At 47.2% G+C, this 21,150-nt stretch overlaps 1 protein-coding gene across 1 annotated transcript in view; it reads right to left on the bottom strand.

The window, feature by feature from the left end:
• The window catches only part of GLP2R (glucagon like peptide 2 receptor), a 67,198-nt gene extending 48,128 nt beyond the window's left edge, over positions 1 to 19,070 (bottom strand). Inside the window, exons 1-4 of the mRNA XM_054459125.2 lie at positions 18,742 to 19,070; positions 11,387 to 11,474; positions 8,778 to 8,882; positions 2,644 to 2,765 (exon numbers count right to left, since the gene is read on the bottom strand). Coding sequence (XP_054315100.2) covers positions 2,644 to 2,765; positions 8,778 to 8,882; positions 11,387 to 11,474; positions 18,742 to 18,930 — 504 coding nt within the window. The 5' untranslated portion in view covers positions 18,931 to 19,070. The remainder of the gene's footprint in view (positions 1 to 2,643; positions 2,766 to 8,777; positions 8,883 to 11,386; positions 11,475 to 18,741) is intronic.
• Positions 19,071 to 21,150: the final 2,080 nt, after the last annotated feature.

Here is a 21,150-nt window from a genome sequence, read left to right as displayed (position 1 = left end):
ATATCTTTAATGTTTAATGGAAGAATATTTAAATGACTTTAGAAAGCTAAAGAATTCCAACTAAATCATGAAATAAAGCCACAATTCCGCCTGGGCAATATGGTGAAACCCTGTCTCTACAAAAAATACCAGATGTGGTGGTGTGCACCTGTAGTCCCAGCTACTCAGGAGGCTGAGGTGGGAGGATCACTTGAGCCTGGAAGGTCGAGGCTGCAGTGGGCCATGATGGCGTTACTGCACTCCACCCTGGGGAACAGAGACAGACTCTATCTCAAAAAAAAAAAAAAGCTACAACTTGGGGGTGGCGGAGAGTGGGAGTGTTTTGCAGATTCAAATCAGGGCACAGAATTAGGTAGCAAAGACCAGGCGCGGTGGCCCACGCCTGTAATCTCAGCACTTTGGGAGGCCAAGGCGGGTGGATCACCTGAGGTCAGGAGTCCGAGAGCAGCCTGGACAACATGGTGAAATCCCGTCTCTACTAAAGATACAAAAATCAGCCAGGCACGGTGGCATGCACCTGTAGTCCCAGCTACTCAGGAGGCTGAGGCAGGAGAATTGCTTGAACCCAGGAGGCAGAGGTTGCAGTGAGCCAAGATCACACCACTGCACTTCAGCCTGGGTGACAGAGCGAGACTCTGCTTCACAAAAAAAAAAAAAAAAAAAAAAAAGAATTAGGTAGCAAAATATTGAGAACCCAAAGGGCAAGGCCTCTCCCTGTATCCTTCTTCACAAGGAGGGGCATTTTTAAGTCTCCTCAAGGGTCCAAGCCAGAAGCCTGCGATCTTGTTGTCCTTGGCTCTACCCTCTCACAGCCTCCAGCACCAGCCAGGTCCTACTGTTTTGCTCCTCGGTAAACCTATGAGTCCACCCTCCCTCTTCTTCCACCCCCTGGGTGCTCTCTTCCTATCTGGCCTGAGTTGCTGCCATGGTTCCTGTCTATTCTCCCTGCCTTCTGCCTCCAGCATGGCCCCAGTCTTCAATCTCCGTAACTAACTCATGTGTTGACAGGTTCACTCCTCTCCAATCTGCCAGGACAAACCTGTCAACACATAAGTTAGTTATGTCCCTCTCCTACTTCAATATGCAAAGTCCTAAGTCCTTCACCGGGCACAGGAGGCCTTCATCACCTACCTCTCCCGAGGCCTCCACCTCCACCTGTGTCCTCCTAAGGCCCTACCTCACCTGCCCAGCAGCACTCAAGGTGGCCCCAGAGCCCCGTGTGCTCTTTGACCCTAGGTGTGTTTCTCCCTCTTGCTCTCTCTCTTCCCCTGCAGGGCTAGGCTTGAGCAGCCTTCCTGGTCCCCTGTCTGCATCAGTCTCCCCTCCTCTGTGACCCTGGGCATGCGACACTTCCCTCCCAGCAACGATCACACTGTCCCTATGCCTCACAAGACTCTGAGCTCCCTGGAGGCAGTATCCACGTGCTATCCCCTGTTTATTCCCAGTGCCTGGTGCAAAAACCTAACCCATTGTAGATGCTTCATTACTATTTCTGGCCTGACCATCGGAATGAAAGAAGCCAAGGTGTGGCCGTAGATATCTGTCTGATCCCCAAACACCTGTTCCTCTGCTTTGTGCAGCCTCTTGCACTGCACTTTGAAGGAAAGTGAGCACATGTTGGACAAACAGGAGGTCCTCAGAGAGAAGAGCAAGAGTCCAATGAGAAAGTACGGTGCAGAAGGATTCTGGAAAGAAGTCTGAAGCATAGATTTGTTTGTTCATCCAAAGAACCTTTCCTGGGAAGCCATGGGGACTTGCAGACCAGTTACTGTGGTAGACCCTGGGGATAGGGCAGGAATGCCCGCATAGACCGTGCTGACTGTGTATCAGGTTTTCTCCTAAGAAACTGATGTCTGATGAGTAAATCCTTACAACATCACATGTAGCAAATATGATCCCTGTGGCATGAATGAGGAAGCAGAGGCCCAAGGAGATGAGGTAACTTGTACCAGGTTCACAGCCAGGAAGAGCAGAGTCTACATATGAATACACAGACTGTTCCTCTGAGCATGCCACAGAGCTGTGGAAAATCCCAAGGATAAAGGATGTTTCGTTTCCACTTTTGGGGGCTTATTAACATTCTTACTATTTGGAATGGAAATAGGGCTGCCTGATCCTAGACCCTGTGCTATGCCACCCCCTCGAGGCACACAAGTCCCCTGTCACCAGTGGATCTACATTCTGACGAGAGGGCTAGATAACAAATAAGCAACAGTGAGAATTTCAGGGAGAGGCAGGTGCCATAAAGGAGTCAAAGTGGTGGGTGGTGGGTGGTGGGTCGGGGGGATGTGGGTAGGAGAGCGACCACAGAAGGCACTCTCTGGATTAGGTGACCCTGGAAGATCTCTCTTTGAAGGAGACATTTGGACTGAACCCTGGATGGTGAGAAGGAGCTAGCCACAGGGAAGCTGGGACAGGTGCTCCAGGCATGGGGAACAGCAAGCACAAATGCCAGGATCGACCCTGGAAGACTGACTTCTCTTAGGATTTTGCATGTCAGCCTAGTAGTGGAAGAAATTCCATGGCCGCCAAGAGGGTTGCTGCTTTGCGGGGCCTTCCTTAGCTTCCCCGGGGAGAGGCACTGGAGAAGGCTCTTTGTGTGGCCCCTGGAGCCAGCAGGCCACTGGGCAAGCAAAAACTCACGTTTTGCTTGAAGCTGTGGTTCTCGGAGCATTCGGAGTCATCCTGCCAAATATCCGTGGCGTTCTCTATCGTCTGCCAAGTCCCCTGAGCCAAGCAGTGTCTGTAGGCCCTTCCTGAGCTCTCTGAAAGTAAACAAAGCTCTGGAGGAAAGGTCAGAACACACAGCCCGTTCCCCTGAGCATGCCACAGAGCTGTGGAAAATCCCAGGGAGAAGGGATTTTCATTTCCCCTTTTGGGGGCTCATTAACATCCTCACTGTTTATTTGGGATGGAAAGGAAAACATGGAAGCTTCTCAATTTTGTAACACACCATGGTCTGCTAATGTCTGCTGTGTTTACCCAGTCTCTGGAGTTAGAACAGCCTCTGGTGACTCAGTGATGTTATAAGCCCTCCAAGGTTCAGCCCAGCTGGGAGACACCAATCTGGGCTCCTGATGTTTGCTAGGTGGGGCATCTCTTCCTGAGGCTCATGCCATGAAGAAGAGAAAGTGGTGGGTACGTGGCTGACAGACTGGGGCTGAAGCTGGATGCACCATCCATGCATGAGTGTGTCCTGGGCCTAGCTCTCCTAACCTCTAAGCCTTCCTGTGTTTTCATCAGGAACTGGGGATAATAATTGGTACCAACTCTCCACGATTTGGGAAAGGATTAAATGAAAGTGTATGTGAAAACGATGAGAAAAATCCCCCTGCCCATACAGACTGCCACTGTGACTCAGTCACGTCTATCCCACGAGACTCTCCCAGAAGGTCCTCCACCTGGAGGATTAGAGGCTGGGCTTGTAAATGAGAAGTCGAAATCTGTTGGTCCTTCCTAGTCCTGGCCCTGCATATCATGGGCCAACAGTAACTATCTGCTGAATTTAATGAATGGACAACCAAAGGGTATAGCCCCCTGCTCCCCTGACAGCTTTGCTAGGTAGGGTGTCTAATTGACATCTCAAACAACATACTCCAAACCACACTCTTTTTCTTCTTTTCAAAATCTGCTCCACCCACCTATTTTACCACCTCAGTGGATGGCAAACCCGTCCTTCCAGTCCCCCCAGCCCTAAACCTCAGAGTCACCCTCCCCTTCTGTCTCTCATAGCCTCCCGCAGGTCCTGTAGCTAATGTGTCATCCCTGCCTTCATCTGTACCCAGAATCTGACTGCCACTTTCACCTCCTGCTTCCATCCTGTGGAACCATCACCTCCCACTGGGAGATGGGACTCCTCTGACAGTCCTGCCCCTCACATCTGTGGGCAACCCAGCAGTCAGAGCAAGTTGAATAAAATATCAGCCACGTAGGCCGGGCATGGTGGCTCACGCCTATAACCCCAGCACTTTGGGAGGCCCAGGAGGGTGGATCACCTGAGGTCAGGAGTTCGAGACCAGCCTGGCCAACATGGTGAAACCCCATCTCTACTAAAAATACAAAAAAAAAAAAAAAATTAGCCAGGCATGATGGCGAGCACCTGTAGTCCCAGCTACTAGGGAGGCTGAGACAGGAGAATCGCTTGAACCTGGGAGGCGGAGGTTGCAGTGAGCTGAGATTACACCACTGCACTCTACCCTGGGTGACAGAGGGAGGCTCTGTCTCCAAACAAACAAAAAAAAAAAAAAAAAAAAAATCAGCCACATCATGTCACGCTTTTCTCCAAATCTTCCAAGGGCTTTCTGAGAAAAAGTCTTCTAGCCTTTCACAAAGCCCCCTAAGACCGGGCCCGTAACTCTCTGCAATAACCTGTTTTTTCTCTCCCTTCTTCACCACAGCCACGTCTGCCTCCTTCTCTTCATGGAACAGGCCAGGCATGGTCCCCGCATAGAGCGCCATTGACCTGCTGTCTCCTTCCCTCCTGAATACCCTCCCTCTAAAACCTTTACCTTCTTTACATCTTCACCAAAATGTCACCTTGCCATCGAAGACTTCTTTAACTACCCAGTTTACAGCTGCGACACATCACCCCACTCCAACGCTCCCATCCCTTCCCTTCCCCATCTTGTTTAACATAGATCCCATTCAAACATAGTCTGCACTTATTTATGATGCTTATTGATAATTGTCTGTCTCTCCTGCAAGAATGTGAGCCCCACGAGGAGAGAGATCTTACTCGGTTTTTGTCACTAATATATCCCAAGCACTTAAAAATAATGCATGGCATACAACAGGTGCGTCATAAATATTAGTTGGATGAGTGAATGGTAAGAATGTCACTTGACACTTGCATTGTCTGTACTAGCCATAATGCTTTGTGAGGGGAATGCAAAGATACGAACAGGGCTCAGCTCTGGCTGGGGGAGTGCAAAGAAAAATCGCCGTAAACAATTATAAATGCTAAGACAGAAGACTGCACAGGTATAGAAGAGGCCTCAGAGGCCAGGTGCGGTGGCTCACGCCTATAATCCCAGCACTTTGGGAGGCCAAGGCGGGAGGTTCACGAGGTCAGGAGTTCGAGACCAGCCTGGCCAACATAGTGAAACCCTGTCTCTATTAAAAATACACAAATTAGCTGGGTATGGTGATGTGCGCCTGTAATCCCAGCTACTCGGGAGGCTGAGGCAGGAGAATTGTTTGAACCCAGGACGCAGAGGTTGCAGTGAGCCAAGATTGGCACACTCCAGCCTGGGCAACAGAGCAAGACTCTGTCTCAAAAAAAAAAAAAAAAAAAAAAAAAGGCCTCAGAAAGGCAGAGGGGAGAGGTGTGTAGTTGAGGGGAGAGGTCTGAGAAATCTTCTAGAAGGAGGAAAGGATTGAGCTGAGAATTACAAGGGGCTTTATAGGCAGAGGAGCATGGCCAGAGCCTGTGAGGAGGCCTCCTGGGCAGGTGTGCGAGCCAAGGTACTGAGTGGCAAGAGCTGGACCAGGTGCAGAGCCTGGGAGTTGCTCATTGGGCTGGAGTGCAGGGAACCCTGAACGTGGGGGAGAGTGCTAATGAGGTCAGCAGGGCCAGGCAGCAGGAGGTCTTGCATGCCATTTGTAGGGGTCGTGATGGGGGGGAGACACAACGTGAATGATATTTTAGAAAGCTTTTCCAAAGGTGCCTGGAGGGGACCAGATCTGAGGCAGGGACTGGTAAGGAGGACATGGAGAAGCAGCAGAGGGTGCTGGTGAGCCCATAGCAGCGACGGATGGAGAGGAGGAGGAGCCAGAGGACCTGGCTACCCACTGGTTGAGATGTGGGCTTGGGTGGGGCCAGGTGGACCCCGAGACCATTCCTTAGATGGGGAAGAGAGGGGGAGAAGGAGGAGGAGGAGAAGGAAGAGGAGTTTGTCTTGTCTTCCTCTCCTCCATTTTCTACTCCTCTCTGTCCCTCAGTTTCTACTCCAGTTGATGACAAGTCTTGAGCATTCTGCCTCCAACACTTTAATCTTTCTCCTTCTCTCCGCCCTCTTGCCCTTGCCCGAATCCAGACCCTTAGCAAGCTGTTCTCTGGGACACTGCAGTAGTTTCCCCACTCTCCTCCCTGGTTCCTCCATTCCTCAGTCCAATAGCTACATGCTCTCAACGTCATTCTCCCAGACTACAACTTGTGCTCCATTTTTATGCCTTAACACCTTCTGGGACTCCACATAATCTTCCTTTACAGAAGAAAGCTTGAAACCCTAGTGACTAACACCCAGCTTCCTTCGTCATCAGCCCCCAGCCTCAGTCGTCGGTTACAGCTTCTGTTGGCCATCAGGCGCTCAGTGGTGCAATCTGGGCTCACTGCAAGCTCCGCCTCCAGGGTTCACGCCATTCTCCTGCCTCAGCCTCGCGAGTAGCTGGGACTACAGGCGCCAGGCATTCCCTCTTCTGATATTACCATGCTCATTCCTCTCTCCCATCTCACAGGGACTCTCCTCCACTCTGTGCATTTGCACATGTTCTTCTCTGCGCCCTTCCACGGTCTCCACATTCTCTTTTCGCTGCAGGGATCCATTTGGATTCTAAAGATTTAATGCACAGAATGGCGGGTGGAAGAGTAACTTCCCACCTTTTGCAAATCACACTCCCTTCACATTCCAGAAGCCCAAAACCTTTTTTTTTTTTTTAAAGAGGCTTTAATTTAACTTCTTTGTAAATGTGGCTTTTTGAACACTTCATTTTCTCTTACAGTGGAATGGATCTGTGTTTTTAGCTCTTGGAAAAGGACAGGTAGACAGACAGTGAGCAGAGAACTAGGGATCGGCTCCACATGCTACTGAGAAGTCCAGGTGTTTGGGGCCTCAAGACTTGAAGGAATCCAAGGGGCTCCTCCCTGGATTCAGCTTCAGCTCCCGCGGACCGAGCGGCAACTCTGCGACGCACCCTGTGAGTGCCTTCTCATTGACTCCTCTGAGTGACCTGCAGAATTAGCAACTCTCCTTCCCTTCATGGATGAGGAAGTGGAAGCTCAGGGGGCTGTGGGAATTTGCCCAAAGTCTCCAAAGTGTAAAATAGAGGGACTGGGTCTGACCTCGGGGCTCCTGACTCCACACCCAGTGCTCTTTTCCCTCACTGAGCTGCTCCCAGGGGTACTGTGCCTGAGTCATTCAGAGCCCTCCCATCCAGCAAGTTATCTCTTCCACCCTCCCTAAAATCTCACATTCTCATGCTTCTGGGGCTGATTCCAACTGGATTTCATCAGAGAACACTTCCATAAAATAGGTCACTAACTCTCCCACCCAGAAATGTATCTTCCTTCTAAACACTCTCTCTCTGCTCTAGAGGCTCAAAACATTGAAACCAAAGTTGCACGATGGGATGATTTATCGGGCTGAAATTAAATACAAAAGGCTATCCTCTTACCCTCTCAGAAGCTGGTTCTCACCTTGTTTTGCTTGGAGCTTGTAACCATTTATGTTTCCTGAGAATAGTTTTAGTTGTCCTTACATTTGCCGGTGGTCTGTGGTCAAAGGCAATAGGAATCTAACCAGTAATCACCTCTCTCCTCTTCCAGAATAAAATAACCAAGAGATCGGGCTTCTGGGGCTGGTAGGGATGGGATATTATCCTGGGTATCTAAGTAATGTTTACTTCCTTGAAACAGCATCAGAGCAAGCTAAGTGGTTAAATTCTCCGTCCAAGTCCCATGGGAGTTTAACACACTAACCGATTGGCACCTCCTTTCGATGTGAATGCAAAGGGTACTTTGAAAATCCTTCCTCCCCGTCTAACAAGTCAAAAATTGTGTGGAGGTTAGCATCCCAATCTTTCTCCTCCACCTGTTTCTCTTCTCCATGACAAGGGCCATTCTTACCCCCACTGCTGCAAATTTAGTGGCTGCTGGATCTGTACTCTAGAAGCTTCAAAGTAGGAGAGCTACTTATTTGTAAGATCTAAAAATCAAAACAATTGAACTCATGGATATAGAGAGTAGAAGGATGGTTGCCAGAAGCTGGGAAGGGTAGTGGGCGGCTGGGACAGTGGAGGTGGGGAGGGATGATGGGTACAAAAAATAGAAAGAATGAATAAGACCTACTCTTTGATAGCACAACTGGTGATGATAGTCAATAATAACTTAATCGGCCAGGCGCGGTGCTCACGCCTGTAATCCCAGCACTTTGGGAGGCTGAGGCGGGTGGATCACCTGAGGTCAGGAGATTGAGACCATCCTGGCTAACACGGTGAAATCCCGTCTCTACTAAAAATATAAAAAAATTAGCCGAGTGTGGTGGTGGTGGGTGCCTGTAGTCCCAGCTACTGGGGAGGCTGAGGCAGGAGAATCGCTTGAACCTGGGAGGTTGCAGTGAGCTGAGATCGCACCACAGCACTCCAGCCTGGGTGACAGAGTGAGATTCCATCTCAAAAAATATATATAATAGTAGTAATAATAATAATAATAATAATAACTTAATAGTCCATTTTGAAATAAGGAGTGTAATTGGATTGTTTGTAAATGAAAAGATAAATGCTTGAGGGGACGGATATCCCATTCTCTATGCCTATTCACATTGCATGCCTGTATCAAAACATCTCATGTACCCCACAAATATATACACCTACTATGTAACCACAAAGATAAATAAAAATAAATATATACATACATACATAAAAATAAATGGAACATCCAGTAATAGAAAAATTACAGAAGGAAGATGTATTACTGAGAGCTTAGACGGGCTGTTTGTGAGGGAAGAGGACTTCAGAAAAGCACTTGGTTGGGGAAAATTGGTAAAAATAAGACTTATTACCTTCACTCCACCAAGGTAAGTATGAAGGGCAGGGTACAGAGACATTTCCAGGAGAAGAATGAGGCCAACACACATACTGATCAAATGTCCCGTTACAAAATATGCCTACAGAGAGAAGAAGAGTCTGATGAACATCAGTGTTTCAGCACAGGGATGCCACTGATGGAGGAAGAGGCACCGTGGGAGCCCACCTTCCTGGCACTGGAAGCTGGTGTAACCAGTGCAGAAACCAGCACGGGTGTCCCAGTCTCTAGATAAGTCAAGGATGGGGAATGATTTGGGGACCACAGGAATGCTGAATGCAGTCCCAAACAATGTGCATTCGTCTGCCCAACTTGACCTCTGATCAATTACGTCAGTGTACACATCATGCTGATTTTGCTTTATTTGACATGAACTAAACTTTCTTTCTTTCTTTTTTTTTTTTAGAGATGGAGTCTCACTCTATTGCCCAGGCTGGAGTACAATGGCGTGATCTCGGCTCACTGCAACCCCCACGTCCCAGGCTCAAGCGACTCTCCTGCCTCAGCCTCCCGAGTAGCTAGGACTACAGGCATGTGCCACCATGCCCAGCTAATTTTTGTATTTTTAGTAGAGACAGGGTTTCACTATGTTGGCCAGGCTGGTCTTGATCTCCTGACCTCAAGTGATCTGCCCACCTCGGCCTCCCAAAGTGCTGGGATTACAGGTGTGAGCCACCATACCCAGCCACCGACATGAACTAAACTTTCACAGAAACTTGGGGACAGGAGGACACTTGGAGGCTGAGCCAGTGCCTTATGTTCCACAATCAGCTAAATAATCATCAAACCTTCACCAGTTAGATCCCAGGGCACACTTACTCTGTGAATGTGCAAAATGACCAGTGAAATAAGGAGGATCAAGATCGAGGTCCTTGGTCACACATAACCAACACAAGTACTATATAGTCATATCTCTCCATTTGCCATATCTCTCCATTTGAGCACTAATTCAATGATCATTATTAGATACTTGGACCATCTCAGGGGATGATTTACCCTGGTGTTTGGCAATGGGAAGCAACAACCTTAAAACTCTGCTTTATGGGCCTCCCAGAATCAAATGGAAGTATTTCAGACTAGGTCCCAAACTTCTAATATTGCAGGCTCCTGACTCCTGGAAGCCAAGCATCATTCTCCACCATCTGCTCCTTATTAGGCTAAAATGGCCAGGGTTCTGGATCACGAGGTCATGGGATCGAGACCATCCTGGCCAACATGGTGAAACCTCGTCTCTACTAAAAATACAAAAATTAGCCGGGAGTGGTGGCGGGTGCCTGTAATCCCAGCTACTCAGGAGGCTGAGGCAGGAGAATCGCTTGAACCAGGGAGTTGGAGGTTGCAGTGAGCTGAGATCACGCCATTGTACTCCAGCCTGGCAACAGAGAGAGACTCTGTCTCAAAAAAAAAAAAAAAAAAAAAAATTAAAAAAAAGGCCAGGTTTCTGGCATTGAAATCTTAGAAACACCATGGTGCTAGGTTATGAGCTGGCATGGGACACCATGTCGACCTGGCTGCCAGGTGTCAGGACCTGGCTGCCAGGTGTCAGCACCTGGTCTGGGTAAGGCAGTGCTCACCTGAGCTATGCATGGCATGGCTCTGGATGAAGGCCTGCCTTACCTTGACCTCAGAAAGCAGTGTTCTTCAAAGCGAGAGGTGGTTCCTGCAGCTGATCTCAAGGCTTGACTACCACCTGCCTGGGTCCATGAGGTCTTCAAAGGGAGCTGGGAAGGGCTTGAAGCCTGGGACTGCCTTTGGGTAAAGAAAGACAGGGAGAGTTCACAGTGTCCTGTCAATCTCAAGGCCTCTGAATAAAATGATCTGAAAGCAGCTGGAGCCAGGGATTGTCCTCAGTGGGCTCGGAGGCAACGGGCCAAGGTACTTTCTTCTTTTTTTTCTTTTGGAGGTGGGCACGGTGCACGTGGCTGCACCCGAAGAGTCAGCCTGCAGACAGCAATTACATATTCGCTAGAATGTTCTGAACTTAGTGTAGGCTTGGATAAGAGAAATGTTACTATTCAAATTTAGTTAACACCCTGGGAGATAGGAGACCCCCCCCTCCCCCTGCCACATTCCTTTAACAGATTCCCAGGCTAATCTACAGCAGATAATCATGTCATATGATCAGGTGATGAGTGTGCCATGGCAGATGGCTTTTATCAAAGATGGCCACATCCACGTACATGTGGTTTCATATGTTTCCTTACACTGGGGCATGGGGTCTGTGTTTCTGTACCGTTAGCCTGAGTAGAGCTTTGTAGCTGTCTGACCAGTTGAACATGGCCGAAGTGATCTTGTATGACTTCCAAGAACAAGTCGTAAAAGGCAATCTGGCCTCTGGTCAGGCAGGCCCTTAGAGACCCCACCATCATGCTGTATGGAAGCCCCAGCCAAGTGTAGCGGCCATGGGAGTCTTCCAGCTAAACTCCAGACGTTACAGAGCAGAAACCAGCCATCCCCAGTGTGCCCTGTCTGAATTCCTCACCCACAGAAACTATCAGAGGTAATAAATGACTGGTTATTGTTTTGAGCTGCTAAGCTTTGGGGCAATTTGTTACACAGCCATGGATAACTAATACACATGCTTACCAGAAGGTTCCTTGAGTAAGTCTCTCAGACATGCCTGTTTGTACTGAGCCCACTTCCGAGTCGTTTCCTCAAGGAGGGATCCTGTAACCTGAGCAAACAAAAACATGGTCACCCCCAGTGACCAAGCACAGATGTGGCCTTGTTGTCACTTCACACTATGATTCTCCAACCTTCCCACTGAAGTGCCCACAATGGCCCACAGCAAAGAAACAGCATTTCTTCGGCATCTTATGTTCTATCTTAAGAGTACATACAAATTTTACATTCACTCCATAATCTAATCATATTGGCTTTAATACAAATATGAAAAAAATTAAAAACCTTTAAGTGAAGTTGACATTTCAAGAGTACGCAATATTCTTATCCTAAACTTTTGCATCCTCCCACATGAATAGTCGCATGCTTCTAAGACTATGTAGATCCCAAAGAGAGACGCATCACACTAAGACACAACAATGTGACAGAAGGGCCAGAGGATTGCAGAAGCCTGCATCGCCCAGGTGTCTGCAGGTCCAAAGTCAAAGGCTCAAAGGCTCTGAGTAGACAAGATTCTCTGCTCTGGAGGTGACCATGATTTTTTCTGCTCAGGTTATAGGATCTTTTCTTTTCTTTTTTTTTTTTTAGACGGAGTCTTAATCTGTCACCAGGCTGGAGTGCAGTGGCGCAATCTTGACTCACTGCAACCTCCACCCCCTGGGTTCAGGCAATTCTCCTGCCTCAGCCTCTCCGAGTAGCTGGGACTACAGGTGTGCACCACCATGCTCAGCTAATTTTTTTGTACTTTTAGTAGAGATGGGGTTTCACCATATTGGCCAGGATGGTCTTGATCTCCTGACCTTGTGATCTGCCCACCTCGGCCTCCCAAAGTGCTGGGGTTACAGGCTTGAGCCACTGTGCCTGGCCCAGATCTATTCTTGAGAAGTCAATTCGGAAGTGGGTTCAGTACAAAGAGAAGTGTCTGAGAGACCTACTCCAGCTACTGAGGACTTGGGATTTTTTCCTTTTCTAATATTGACTATTTCATGCCATTCAACCTTGAAAATACAGCACATTTTGGGCTTTCCAGATAACTGGGCTGTGTAACAGCTTCTAGTTGTGTACCTGTACCACTTCTTTTGATTTTATTTTTATTTTATTTATTTACTTTTTTGAGATAGGGTCTCCTCACTCTGTTGCCCAGGCTGGAGTGTGATGGGACAATCTCAGCTCACTGCAACCCCCGCCTCCCAGGTTCAAGTGATCCTCACACCTCAGCATCCTGAGTAGCTGGGACTACAGGCACATGCCACCACGCTCGGCCAATTTTTGTATTGTTTTGTAGAGACAGGATTTTGCCATGTTCCCCAGGCTGGCCTCAAATTCCTGGGCTCAAACAATCCTCCTGTCTTGGCCTCTCAAAGTGCTGGGATTACAGCCATGAGCCACCATGCCTGGCTTTCTTTTGATTTTAAAAGGGGCTTTGTCTTCTATTGTCCATCAGGCACCTGTTGTGGGCCAGGCCTTGTGTTAAGGAGGAATTAAAGAGGATACAGAGATGAGTGAGACACAGTCCCTGCCCTAAAAAGGACTTAGAATCTGCTCCAGAGACGGCAGCTATATAACTGGCTGGCATGCAAGACCAAGGGCATTCTGGTCTGTCGTCCTTGGCTTCCCTATGAGTTTCTGCCCTGTGTGGCTCAGTTTTCTCCATTACAAACCTGAAACCAGGAGTCATCTGCGGCAACTCCCTTCCCCTTGTCCAGGTTCCATCGACCCCACCTCCTTAACGTCTCTCCTATCCAACCCTGTCTTCCCTTTCCTCCTCTGGCCTGGTGCCACCATCCACCCTCCACACTGCTCCACAGTGACAGGAGAACAGGACAGAGCTGAGCACAGGGCTCTCCTCCCTACAGTCTTCCCCTTAAGGCCTGTGGCCTCAGGATTTAGCATCTCAGCCATCCTTGTCCCAAGTCGTGCTCCTTCATGACTTCTCATCCTTGCACTTCCCATTGGCACTCGTTTCTGCCCTCATTTTCACCTGGTGAACTCCTATTCATCCTTCAAGGCCCAACTCAAGCCTAGAGACCCTTGGCCACACTTAACCACTTGTCTCCCTGAGTCTTGAGCTTGTCACCCTTCCCCTGCATGACCCATCCCTATGGCCCATCACACTACAATGTCATTGGTGGGCCACTTATCCATCTTCCTCCCTACCCCATAAGCTCCTTGAGGACTGAGATGTGTCTTTCATCTCTGAATACAAGCCCCCAGCACAGGGCGGGAGTTAATGCTCTTGCTGTCCTTCATTTTCAGAGGCTCACTTGTGGGATGGAGGATGAGGAAGGGTTCAATAAATGATCTGGACTAAGATCACCCAGTTAATCAGTTGGCTTTAAGATTTTCTCTCTTCTCACAAGGGGCAACAAGCTCAAATGCTTTCTAGGGCCAGGTAGATTTAGAGTTATCCCAAAAGAATGAGGTAGGACTGGTATACCAGTAGGGAGTGCAGCAACAATTACACAGCCAACTTTTTGAAGAAGAGCTAGTGTGGTCATCATTAGAACAGCAGTTCCCAAACTTATTGACTCAGTAATTTTTCCATAGCACTTCTAGGCCAAAAGATATATCTAAAGCCCCACTTATTAAGTAAGTAAGTCCAAACAACTTAATAAATATTTACGCCTTAACAGCTTAGTGCCTGCTGTGCATTGCACAACTTCTCAAGCTTTAGGATCAGATCGGATGCCACCACCTTTATTTCCTGTTCCACACTGATTTTTGTGCTATACTTGCTTTTTAGTCGTAGGACCTGTGGAAAACCCAGCTTTGCAAAGAAACAACGTCATCAAAAGGGAGGAGGTGAGATCTAATGTCAACACCATGAATACCTTAAGCTAGTAGTTTGCATAGTGTCTGGAAAATGCTACATATCACTGTACTTCTCTTGAAAAATTAAAATATCTCATAGCACCCCTGTGAGTTCACAGTGGTGCCCTGGGGTATACAAGCACACAGTTTGAGAACCATGCGATTATCCAATAAGTAATAATAATGATACAATAATTGGCATTTATCCCTTGATTTCAGTTTCCTATGAGTTTGGAATCTCTATTAATATCTTTCTCTGAGTTATGGCCCAAGAGGAAGCATGTAAATTATTAACATATTGTTTAAAGAAGTAAACATCTTTAATGGCACCATAACTGACTCTAAATCATTTTTACAAATTCAGCAGATGAGTTGCTAACCAAATAATAAGCTTCTAGAATCCTCCAAGTCATCAGTGTAAGATCCACTGGTGGGCAAAGTACTATTTATGACCCCAGGGACCTCTCCGGGACCTGATTAAGGAAGAGACAATAAAATCAGTGTCTGGAGTAATGTTCCCCTATCCTCCATTCTTTGCCATGGCCAATGGCCATAGTCAAAAGCAAAAAAACAAACTAAAACTAAAAAGTACTGAATTTTGTCAGTCTAGGGGAGCTGGACAAACTCAGACTGTCTTCCCAGTCCTTTCCCTAAAGACATAAAAAACACAAGGGGTACATCCAAGTTCAATCACAGCCAGAATCCCAAAGTCATGAGGAAGGAAGATATACGGGTGAATTTTTTTCCAACTGGAAAAGTCCAGCTTGACCTTTATTCCTCTTCCCTTGCATAGGCAACCAGCATCAGCAACGAACTTGGCCGAGAAGGGATTAAGGAAAAGGAAAGAAAAATCCTTATACTGATTCTCTTTAAATAAATCTGGTTTTCTTTGTTAGAGAAGGAATACACTTCACTGTAGATGAAATAGAAATCACAGCTATGCAAAAAGGGGAGAAGGTGAAATTATCATCTCATTACTCAGAAATTACCGTCTACTTCCAGATTCTTCTCTCTGTGAATGAAAGACATATTCATTGTCTTTCTTTTCTTTTTTATTGTGACTTCAAAGGGAATAATATTGTTTCAAAGCCTTTTATGTTTCATTAGAAGACCCATATTGTGAATATATTTCCATTTCAAGAAATAAATAATAAATGAAGTAAAGCATCATTTTAACAGCTACATAACATTCTATGAAAAAATGTGATATAATTTAGTTTTTAAATCTTCTAGCGTTGAATGTCTATGTTGTTTTAAGATGTTTGCTGACATAAATGATGCTGTGATTAAAGTCCTCATAGTTGAACATTTGAGAGCACATTTTTATTTATTCAAATTATTTGAATTTGAATTTCTGGGTCACAGAAACACATAATTTTAAAGGTTTTTGATTGCCAAACTGTCTACCCTCACCAAAAAAAAAAAAAAAAAAAAAAATTAAAAATTTTAAATATGCACCATTTTACCCTCCTGCCACCCACGTATAAAAGGGCCACAATGTACTTCTCAAAAATCCTTAGATAGTTTATATTTTTGATGCCAAAGCAACTGTTAAATAACTTAAATGAGTGTGGGGGAGAGTGGTGTGGGGATAACACTACTTCCCTGCTTGAATTTAGAAACTAAACTATCCTTGAGAATTTCTCATTAAGTGAATTTTTTGAAGACTTCCTGCCAGAACACACACCACAGTCATTTATATTCCATGCAGGGAAAGAGGCTATGAGCAGAATTCATCATGAAAGTCTTCACAAAGCCTTGTAATATAAACATCTAGAAAAGGAATATGGGGTTAAGATGGAGAACCAAGAGTAAGGTCATCAGAATTACAGACACACCCGGAGGACAGACAGCCAGAAAGGCTCTGAAAACGCAGACTGGGTGGCAGAGAGTGGAAGCAGATGCTGCCAGCAGACATGTTATTGATTATAAAAATACCAGACTGAAAGGGCCAAGGTGTGGCTTTCTCAGCCTGGTAAGCTGGCCTGAGGCTTTGCAGATTCCGCTGTTGTAACATAAATATTCATACATCAACAACTCCCAAGAGCACTCTGGAAGAAAAAACACAGGGCTTCAAACACCCCAGGTAGGCATAACGGCTCCAGTGCTCAGGAGCTACAGCATCGAAGGCAACCATTAAACTCCTCTGAAGTTTAATTTGCCCATCTGTAAAAGGGGCTCAGTAATAACACTCTTCTCAGAGGCTCGTTTTGAGGACTAAGTAAGATGATGTGCGAGGAAGCATTTTATGATAATATCCTGAGCGCTGTCTTAGGGCTTGGCATGTGGTCAGCAGTCCACATTTGTGAACAAAACTACATGATAAGCTGGATACACTCACTCAGTGTTGATATGAGATGTCCAGAGAATGGAAGCAAGGATGAGTGTTCTGAATCAACCCTCCCACCAAGTGGCCCCACCACTAACACACGGAAGTCCTGGGACCAGAGGCAGGCCAGGGCCACCTGCCTTAAGGATGTTCTGGTCACTCGGGGAGAGGCTGCCATGATGGCAAGAATTCCATGAAACCGTTGATTGGGCTCACATTTAAAATCCATGAGGGCCTGAAGGCAGCCTCTAGGGGATCCTGGATATAGGAAATCTGGCAGGGGTTCTCTGCCTCTCTAGTCCCAGGCTTGCAGCAAAAAAGCCTGAGGTGAACCCTCATGAGACCTGGTACCACAGCCTGCCCTACATGGGGGCTGGAGGGGTTTAGAATTCCAAGACCATGAACATGAACAGGGACTCACCCTGCCAGTGGAACAAAGGAGGAAGACAGCCATTCCTTTTTTTTTTTTTGAAACAGATCCTCACTCTACTGCCCAGGCAGGAGTGTGATGGCGTGATCTTGGCTCACTGCAACCTCCACCTCCCAGTTCAAGCAATTCTCCTGCCTCAGCCTCCCAAGTAACTGGCATTACAGGCACACATCACCATGCCCAGATAATTTTTGTATTTTTTAGTACAGACGGGGTTTCACCACGTTGGCCAGGCTGGACTTGAACTCCTGACTTTGTGATCTGCCCACCTCGGCCTCCCAAAGTGTTTGGGTTACAGGTGTGAGCTACCGTGCCCGGCCTGAGCCATTCCTTAAGCTACTTTCTTTACTCAGACAAGTGGAATTGGGGTTCCTTCCCATCATCCTTTTATACTGCCCATAGCCCAGTATCCAAATGGAAACTTGGAAAGAGGACAAAGGCCTAATCTTCTTGGATAGAATAAAGCAAGCTCCCAGCATGCCCAACTATACAGGATAGTTAAATACATTATAATCAATCCTTAAAGCCCTTAGATATCATACCATGGATCTACATTTACTGACATGGACGAATGTTGCTCAACTTCTCCGAGACTCAGTTTAAAAGGGGATTGACAAGAGAACCTCAGTCTATAGGGTTGCTGAGAACACAGAAGGAGATAATATGAGGAATGGGGGGCACCTGGCACTCAACCCAGTGCAGAGCAAGTGCTCCGTAGTGATGTCAGCTGTGTTATTAGTGTATTTTGTTATGAAGAAAGCAGATTACAAAATAATATTTATAGTATGTGCCTGTGTTTGTTTAAAAAAAAAAAAACTGTATGTAGGCCTGGTACGGTGGCTCATGCCTGTAATCTCAGCACTTTGGGAGGCCAAGGCGGGTAGATCACTTGAGGTCAGGAGTTTGAGACCAGCCTGGCCAACATGGTGAAACCCCGTATCTACTAAAATACAAAAATTAGCTGGGTGGTGGCACGTGCCTGTAATCCCAGCTACTCAGGAGGCTGAGGCAGGAAAATCACTTGAACCCGGGAGGCAGAGATTGCAGTGAGCCAAGATCTCGCCACTGCACTTCGGCCTGGGCGACAGAGCAAGACCCCATCTCAAAAAACAAACAAACAAACCAACAAACAAAAAACGGTATGTAAACAATGGTAGAAAAAAAGTCTGGAAGTATAACCCCCCAAATGTGAATGAGGGTGATCTCTAGCTGTTGGAAGTAGAGTGATTTGTAGTTTGCATTTCACTTCTTTGAACTGTATTTTAAAAAAACAATTAGCGTTCTATATTTTTGTAATGGAAAGGAAAAAGGAAACAGAAGGGAAATGAAAGGAAAAATAAAAATGGATTTGCTCAACCTAAATACTCAAAGCTGGGAGAATACTGAAGACAAACAGAAGGATATATGCAGCAATTGTAAATGCTATTTGCAGAATTCACATTGACATGGGGAAATGCTTATAATATGATGCGGGGCTGGTTGGGGGGACCAGGACACAACATGTTTTATGCTTCCTAATATCAGCTGTTGGAAAAAAAAATGCACAGAGAAAAGGTTTGAGGACAATATGCCAAAACATGAACAGTGATTACCTTTGAATGCTAGGATTATGGTGGTTCATTATTTTCTTAATACTGTTTTCTCTTTTCCAAATTTCTTACATGAGGCCTAAATTGCTTCTTTAAAAAAAATCAGGAAATACAACTGATAATAATAATAATAATAATAATAATAATGAACTGCTCTTACTTGCTTGATGGAAACCAGCAGGACCAGGGTGAGGAAAGGCCTCCCAGGGGCCCAGAGAGAGCACTTCCTGTGGAAGGAGAGAGGACTGGTCCCCCAGCGGGCAGGGATGCCCATGGGCAGCTCGGGGACGCCAGGCAGAAGTCCCACGCTTCCTCTCCCAGGCCCTGCCCTGCTTGATCCCAGCTTCATCTTCCTCGTGCACCTTCACAAGTAGGGGTACATCTCTCTAGCCATCCAAGATGCACCGCAGGCAGTCTCCTCTTGCATTCCTCTTGGTCCAGAGAGGAAATGTTTGCACAAATCCTCTCCACGCTGTGCCGAGAGTGTCTGAGGCGGTCTAGAGCAATCTACGGAGTCTTCAGAGTTCCTCCTCAGCCCTGGCTCATCCCCCGCCCCTGCCCCCCCAAAAGCAGGGAGATTTTTCCCAGACCTTCCCTAAGTCAGCTGTGCTTTCTGGGACTTCCTCGACAGGCCGAGGAGAAAGAACAAGGCGGTCAGCGGGCTCCACCCTGAAGGTTCTGCTCAACGCACAAAGCTGGCTGAGACAGGCTGGGGTTCAAGCTGCAGAGGAATGGCTGGCAGAAGGTGATGGGCCTCGAGCCAGTTTAGAGGCAGGTGTCTTTTTGAGGCGGGGTATTTCTTTCTAAGGCATTAAGCTTGTCCAGGCTGGGCTGAGGCTAACCACAAAGGCAAAATCTCCTCTGGGTCCTGTTTATGCAGAGACTGCAGGAGAGATGGTTGCTCAGCTCAGGAGAGAACAGCTCCCAGCCCAGGCCATGAAGCAAAAACCCAATCAGCGGCGTAGGTTATGCCTACACAATAGCAAAACAGTGTGTTGAAAAGTGCAACATTCACTCGTCTTGAATGCCCACTTGTTCTAAGCACATGTGGCTCAGCCCACCTGACAGACCCTTTTACGGAATTGATGATACATAACTTACTAACCAGCACAGGAGTACGCTCTCCCCACTACTCACATTGACAACATCTTTTAATCCACCGTCCTATTTCACACATCCTGACAATAACCCCATGAGGATATGATGAATTCTCCATTTGACAGCTGAGAAACATTGAGGCTCAGAGAGGTTGGATGGCTTGCCCAAAGCCACACAGCAAGTAAACAGCAGAACTGGATAGGCAAGTCTTCTGACCAGAGTTGCTTGAGCACAGCTACTTGGGAAGGTGCCCTGTCCTGCCCCTGCCCTCTCCGGTGAGTTCTTAGCAGGCTCATCACTGTGCCTCCCAAAGGCTCTGCTTGGAACTTCTTACCCCACCTCTCCCAGGCCAGCTCCCAGCAACCCTGCAATGTCTCCCAGCCTCCCAAATTGGAGGCCCAGGAGGAAGATGTCTTGATCGGATGGAACAGTGAGTCAGCAAGAGGCAAGAAGAACATGTTTTCACTTCATTTTTGGTTTTGTTTTTGTGTTATTTTTTCCTTCCCTCTTCAAGTCAAGCATAGGAACTCATGCGGGGTAACTTTTCAACTGAATGAATTCTGAACAGTTGGGAAAAGCAGCCGTGCTTTTCTTAATAGACATCCCTAGACATCTTAAAAACTCCATGTGACAAGGTTTTGGACCTTAACAATGAAACGCTCAAATAGAACAAAGACCCTAGAAATGGACTCAGAGTGGTGTCACCTCTGGAATCGATGTGGTCATCTCTCTGGGACGGCAGAGAGCAGGATGGAGTGACCCAGAGGGAGAAAGTACCCAAGGGATGGACTTTCGTCATTGAATGTGGCTGCAGCTCTGTTCTGTGAGTGCTCATTAAAGATCGTCTTCCAAGTTGCATGCTGGAAGATGGTCTGTCTTTAAATAAAATACCTGCTTTGCAAGAATATTCTGTCTCATCTCTTGCAACTTCTTCTCAAAAACATCCTTTATTTCTGAAGGGATGAAGGTTGGGGGGCCACACACGACTTCCCCACCCATTGGCTGGGTGCCCTCTAGCGATGGAACGTGGTAAGGCCTCTTCCCTTGAGCCTGGGCACCCCACCAGGCCAGTGAGAGCACAGGACACAGGTGCTCAGACTTGGCCAGCGGCAAAATACAGATGGAGTGATATTAACCCAGTATCACTGTCTAGCCCAGGCACATAGATTCCAGATTCTGTCTGGGGGGTATTCAGGAGGTATCTAACACATCATCAACAGCCTGTGTGTTTTCAGGATGCTCTGCAGAAACTTCTGCCCTCACACCTTCATCAGTGTCCTCTGCTCGAGGAGTTCCTTAAAAATCTTGAGCATCACTGCTCCTGCCAGTGCCCCGTTCAGTGAGGGCCTGAGCGATGGTGCCCAGGGTTCTGTCTTCTAGCATCTGCGGCCCCTGGCCTCAGAACTCTGCAGCCAAGTGGGATGCATGCTGCCCTCCCCATTCTGCACAGCACCTCGGCCCTGAGGCAGCC

This window comes from Pongo pygmaeus, chromosome 19, assembly GCF_028885625.2.
Source record: "Pongo pygmaeus isolate AG05252 chromosome 19, NHGRI_mPonPyg2-v2.0_pri, whole genome shotgun sequence".
In the NCBI taxonomy this organism is placed as follows: Eukaryota; Metazoa; Chordata; class Mammalia; order Primates; family Hominidae; genus Pongo; species Pongo pygmaeus.
Note: the sequence above shows the minus strand (reverse complement) of the source record. Positions and strands in the feature narration are given on the sequence as shown.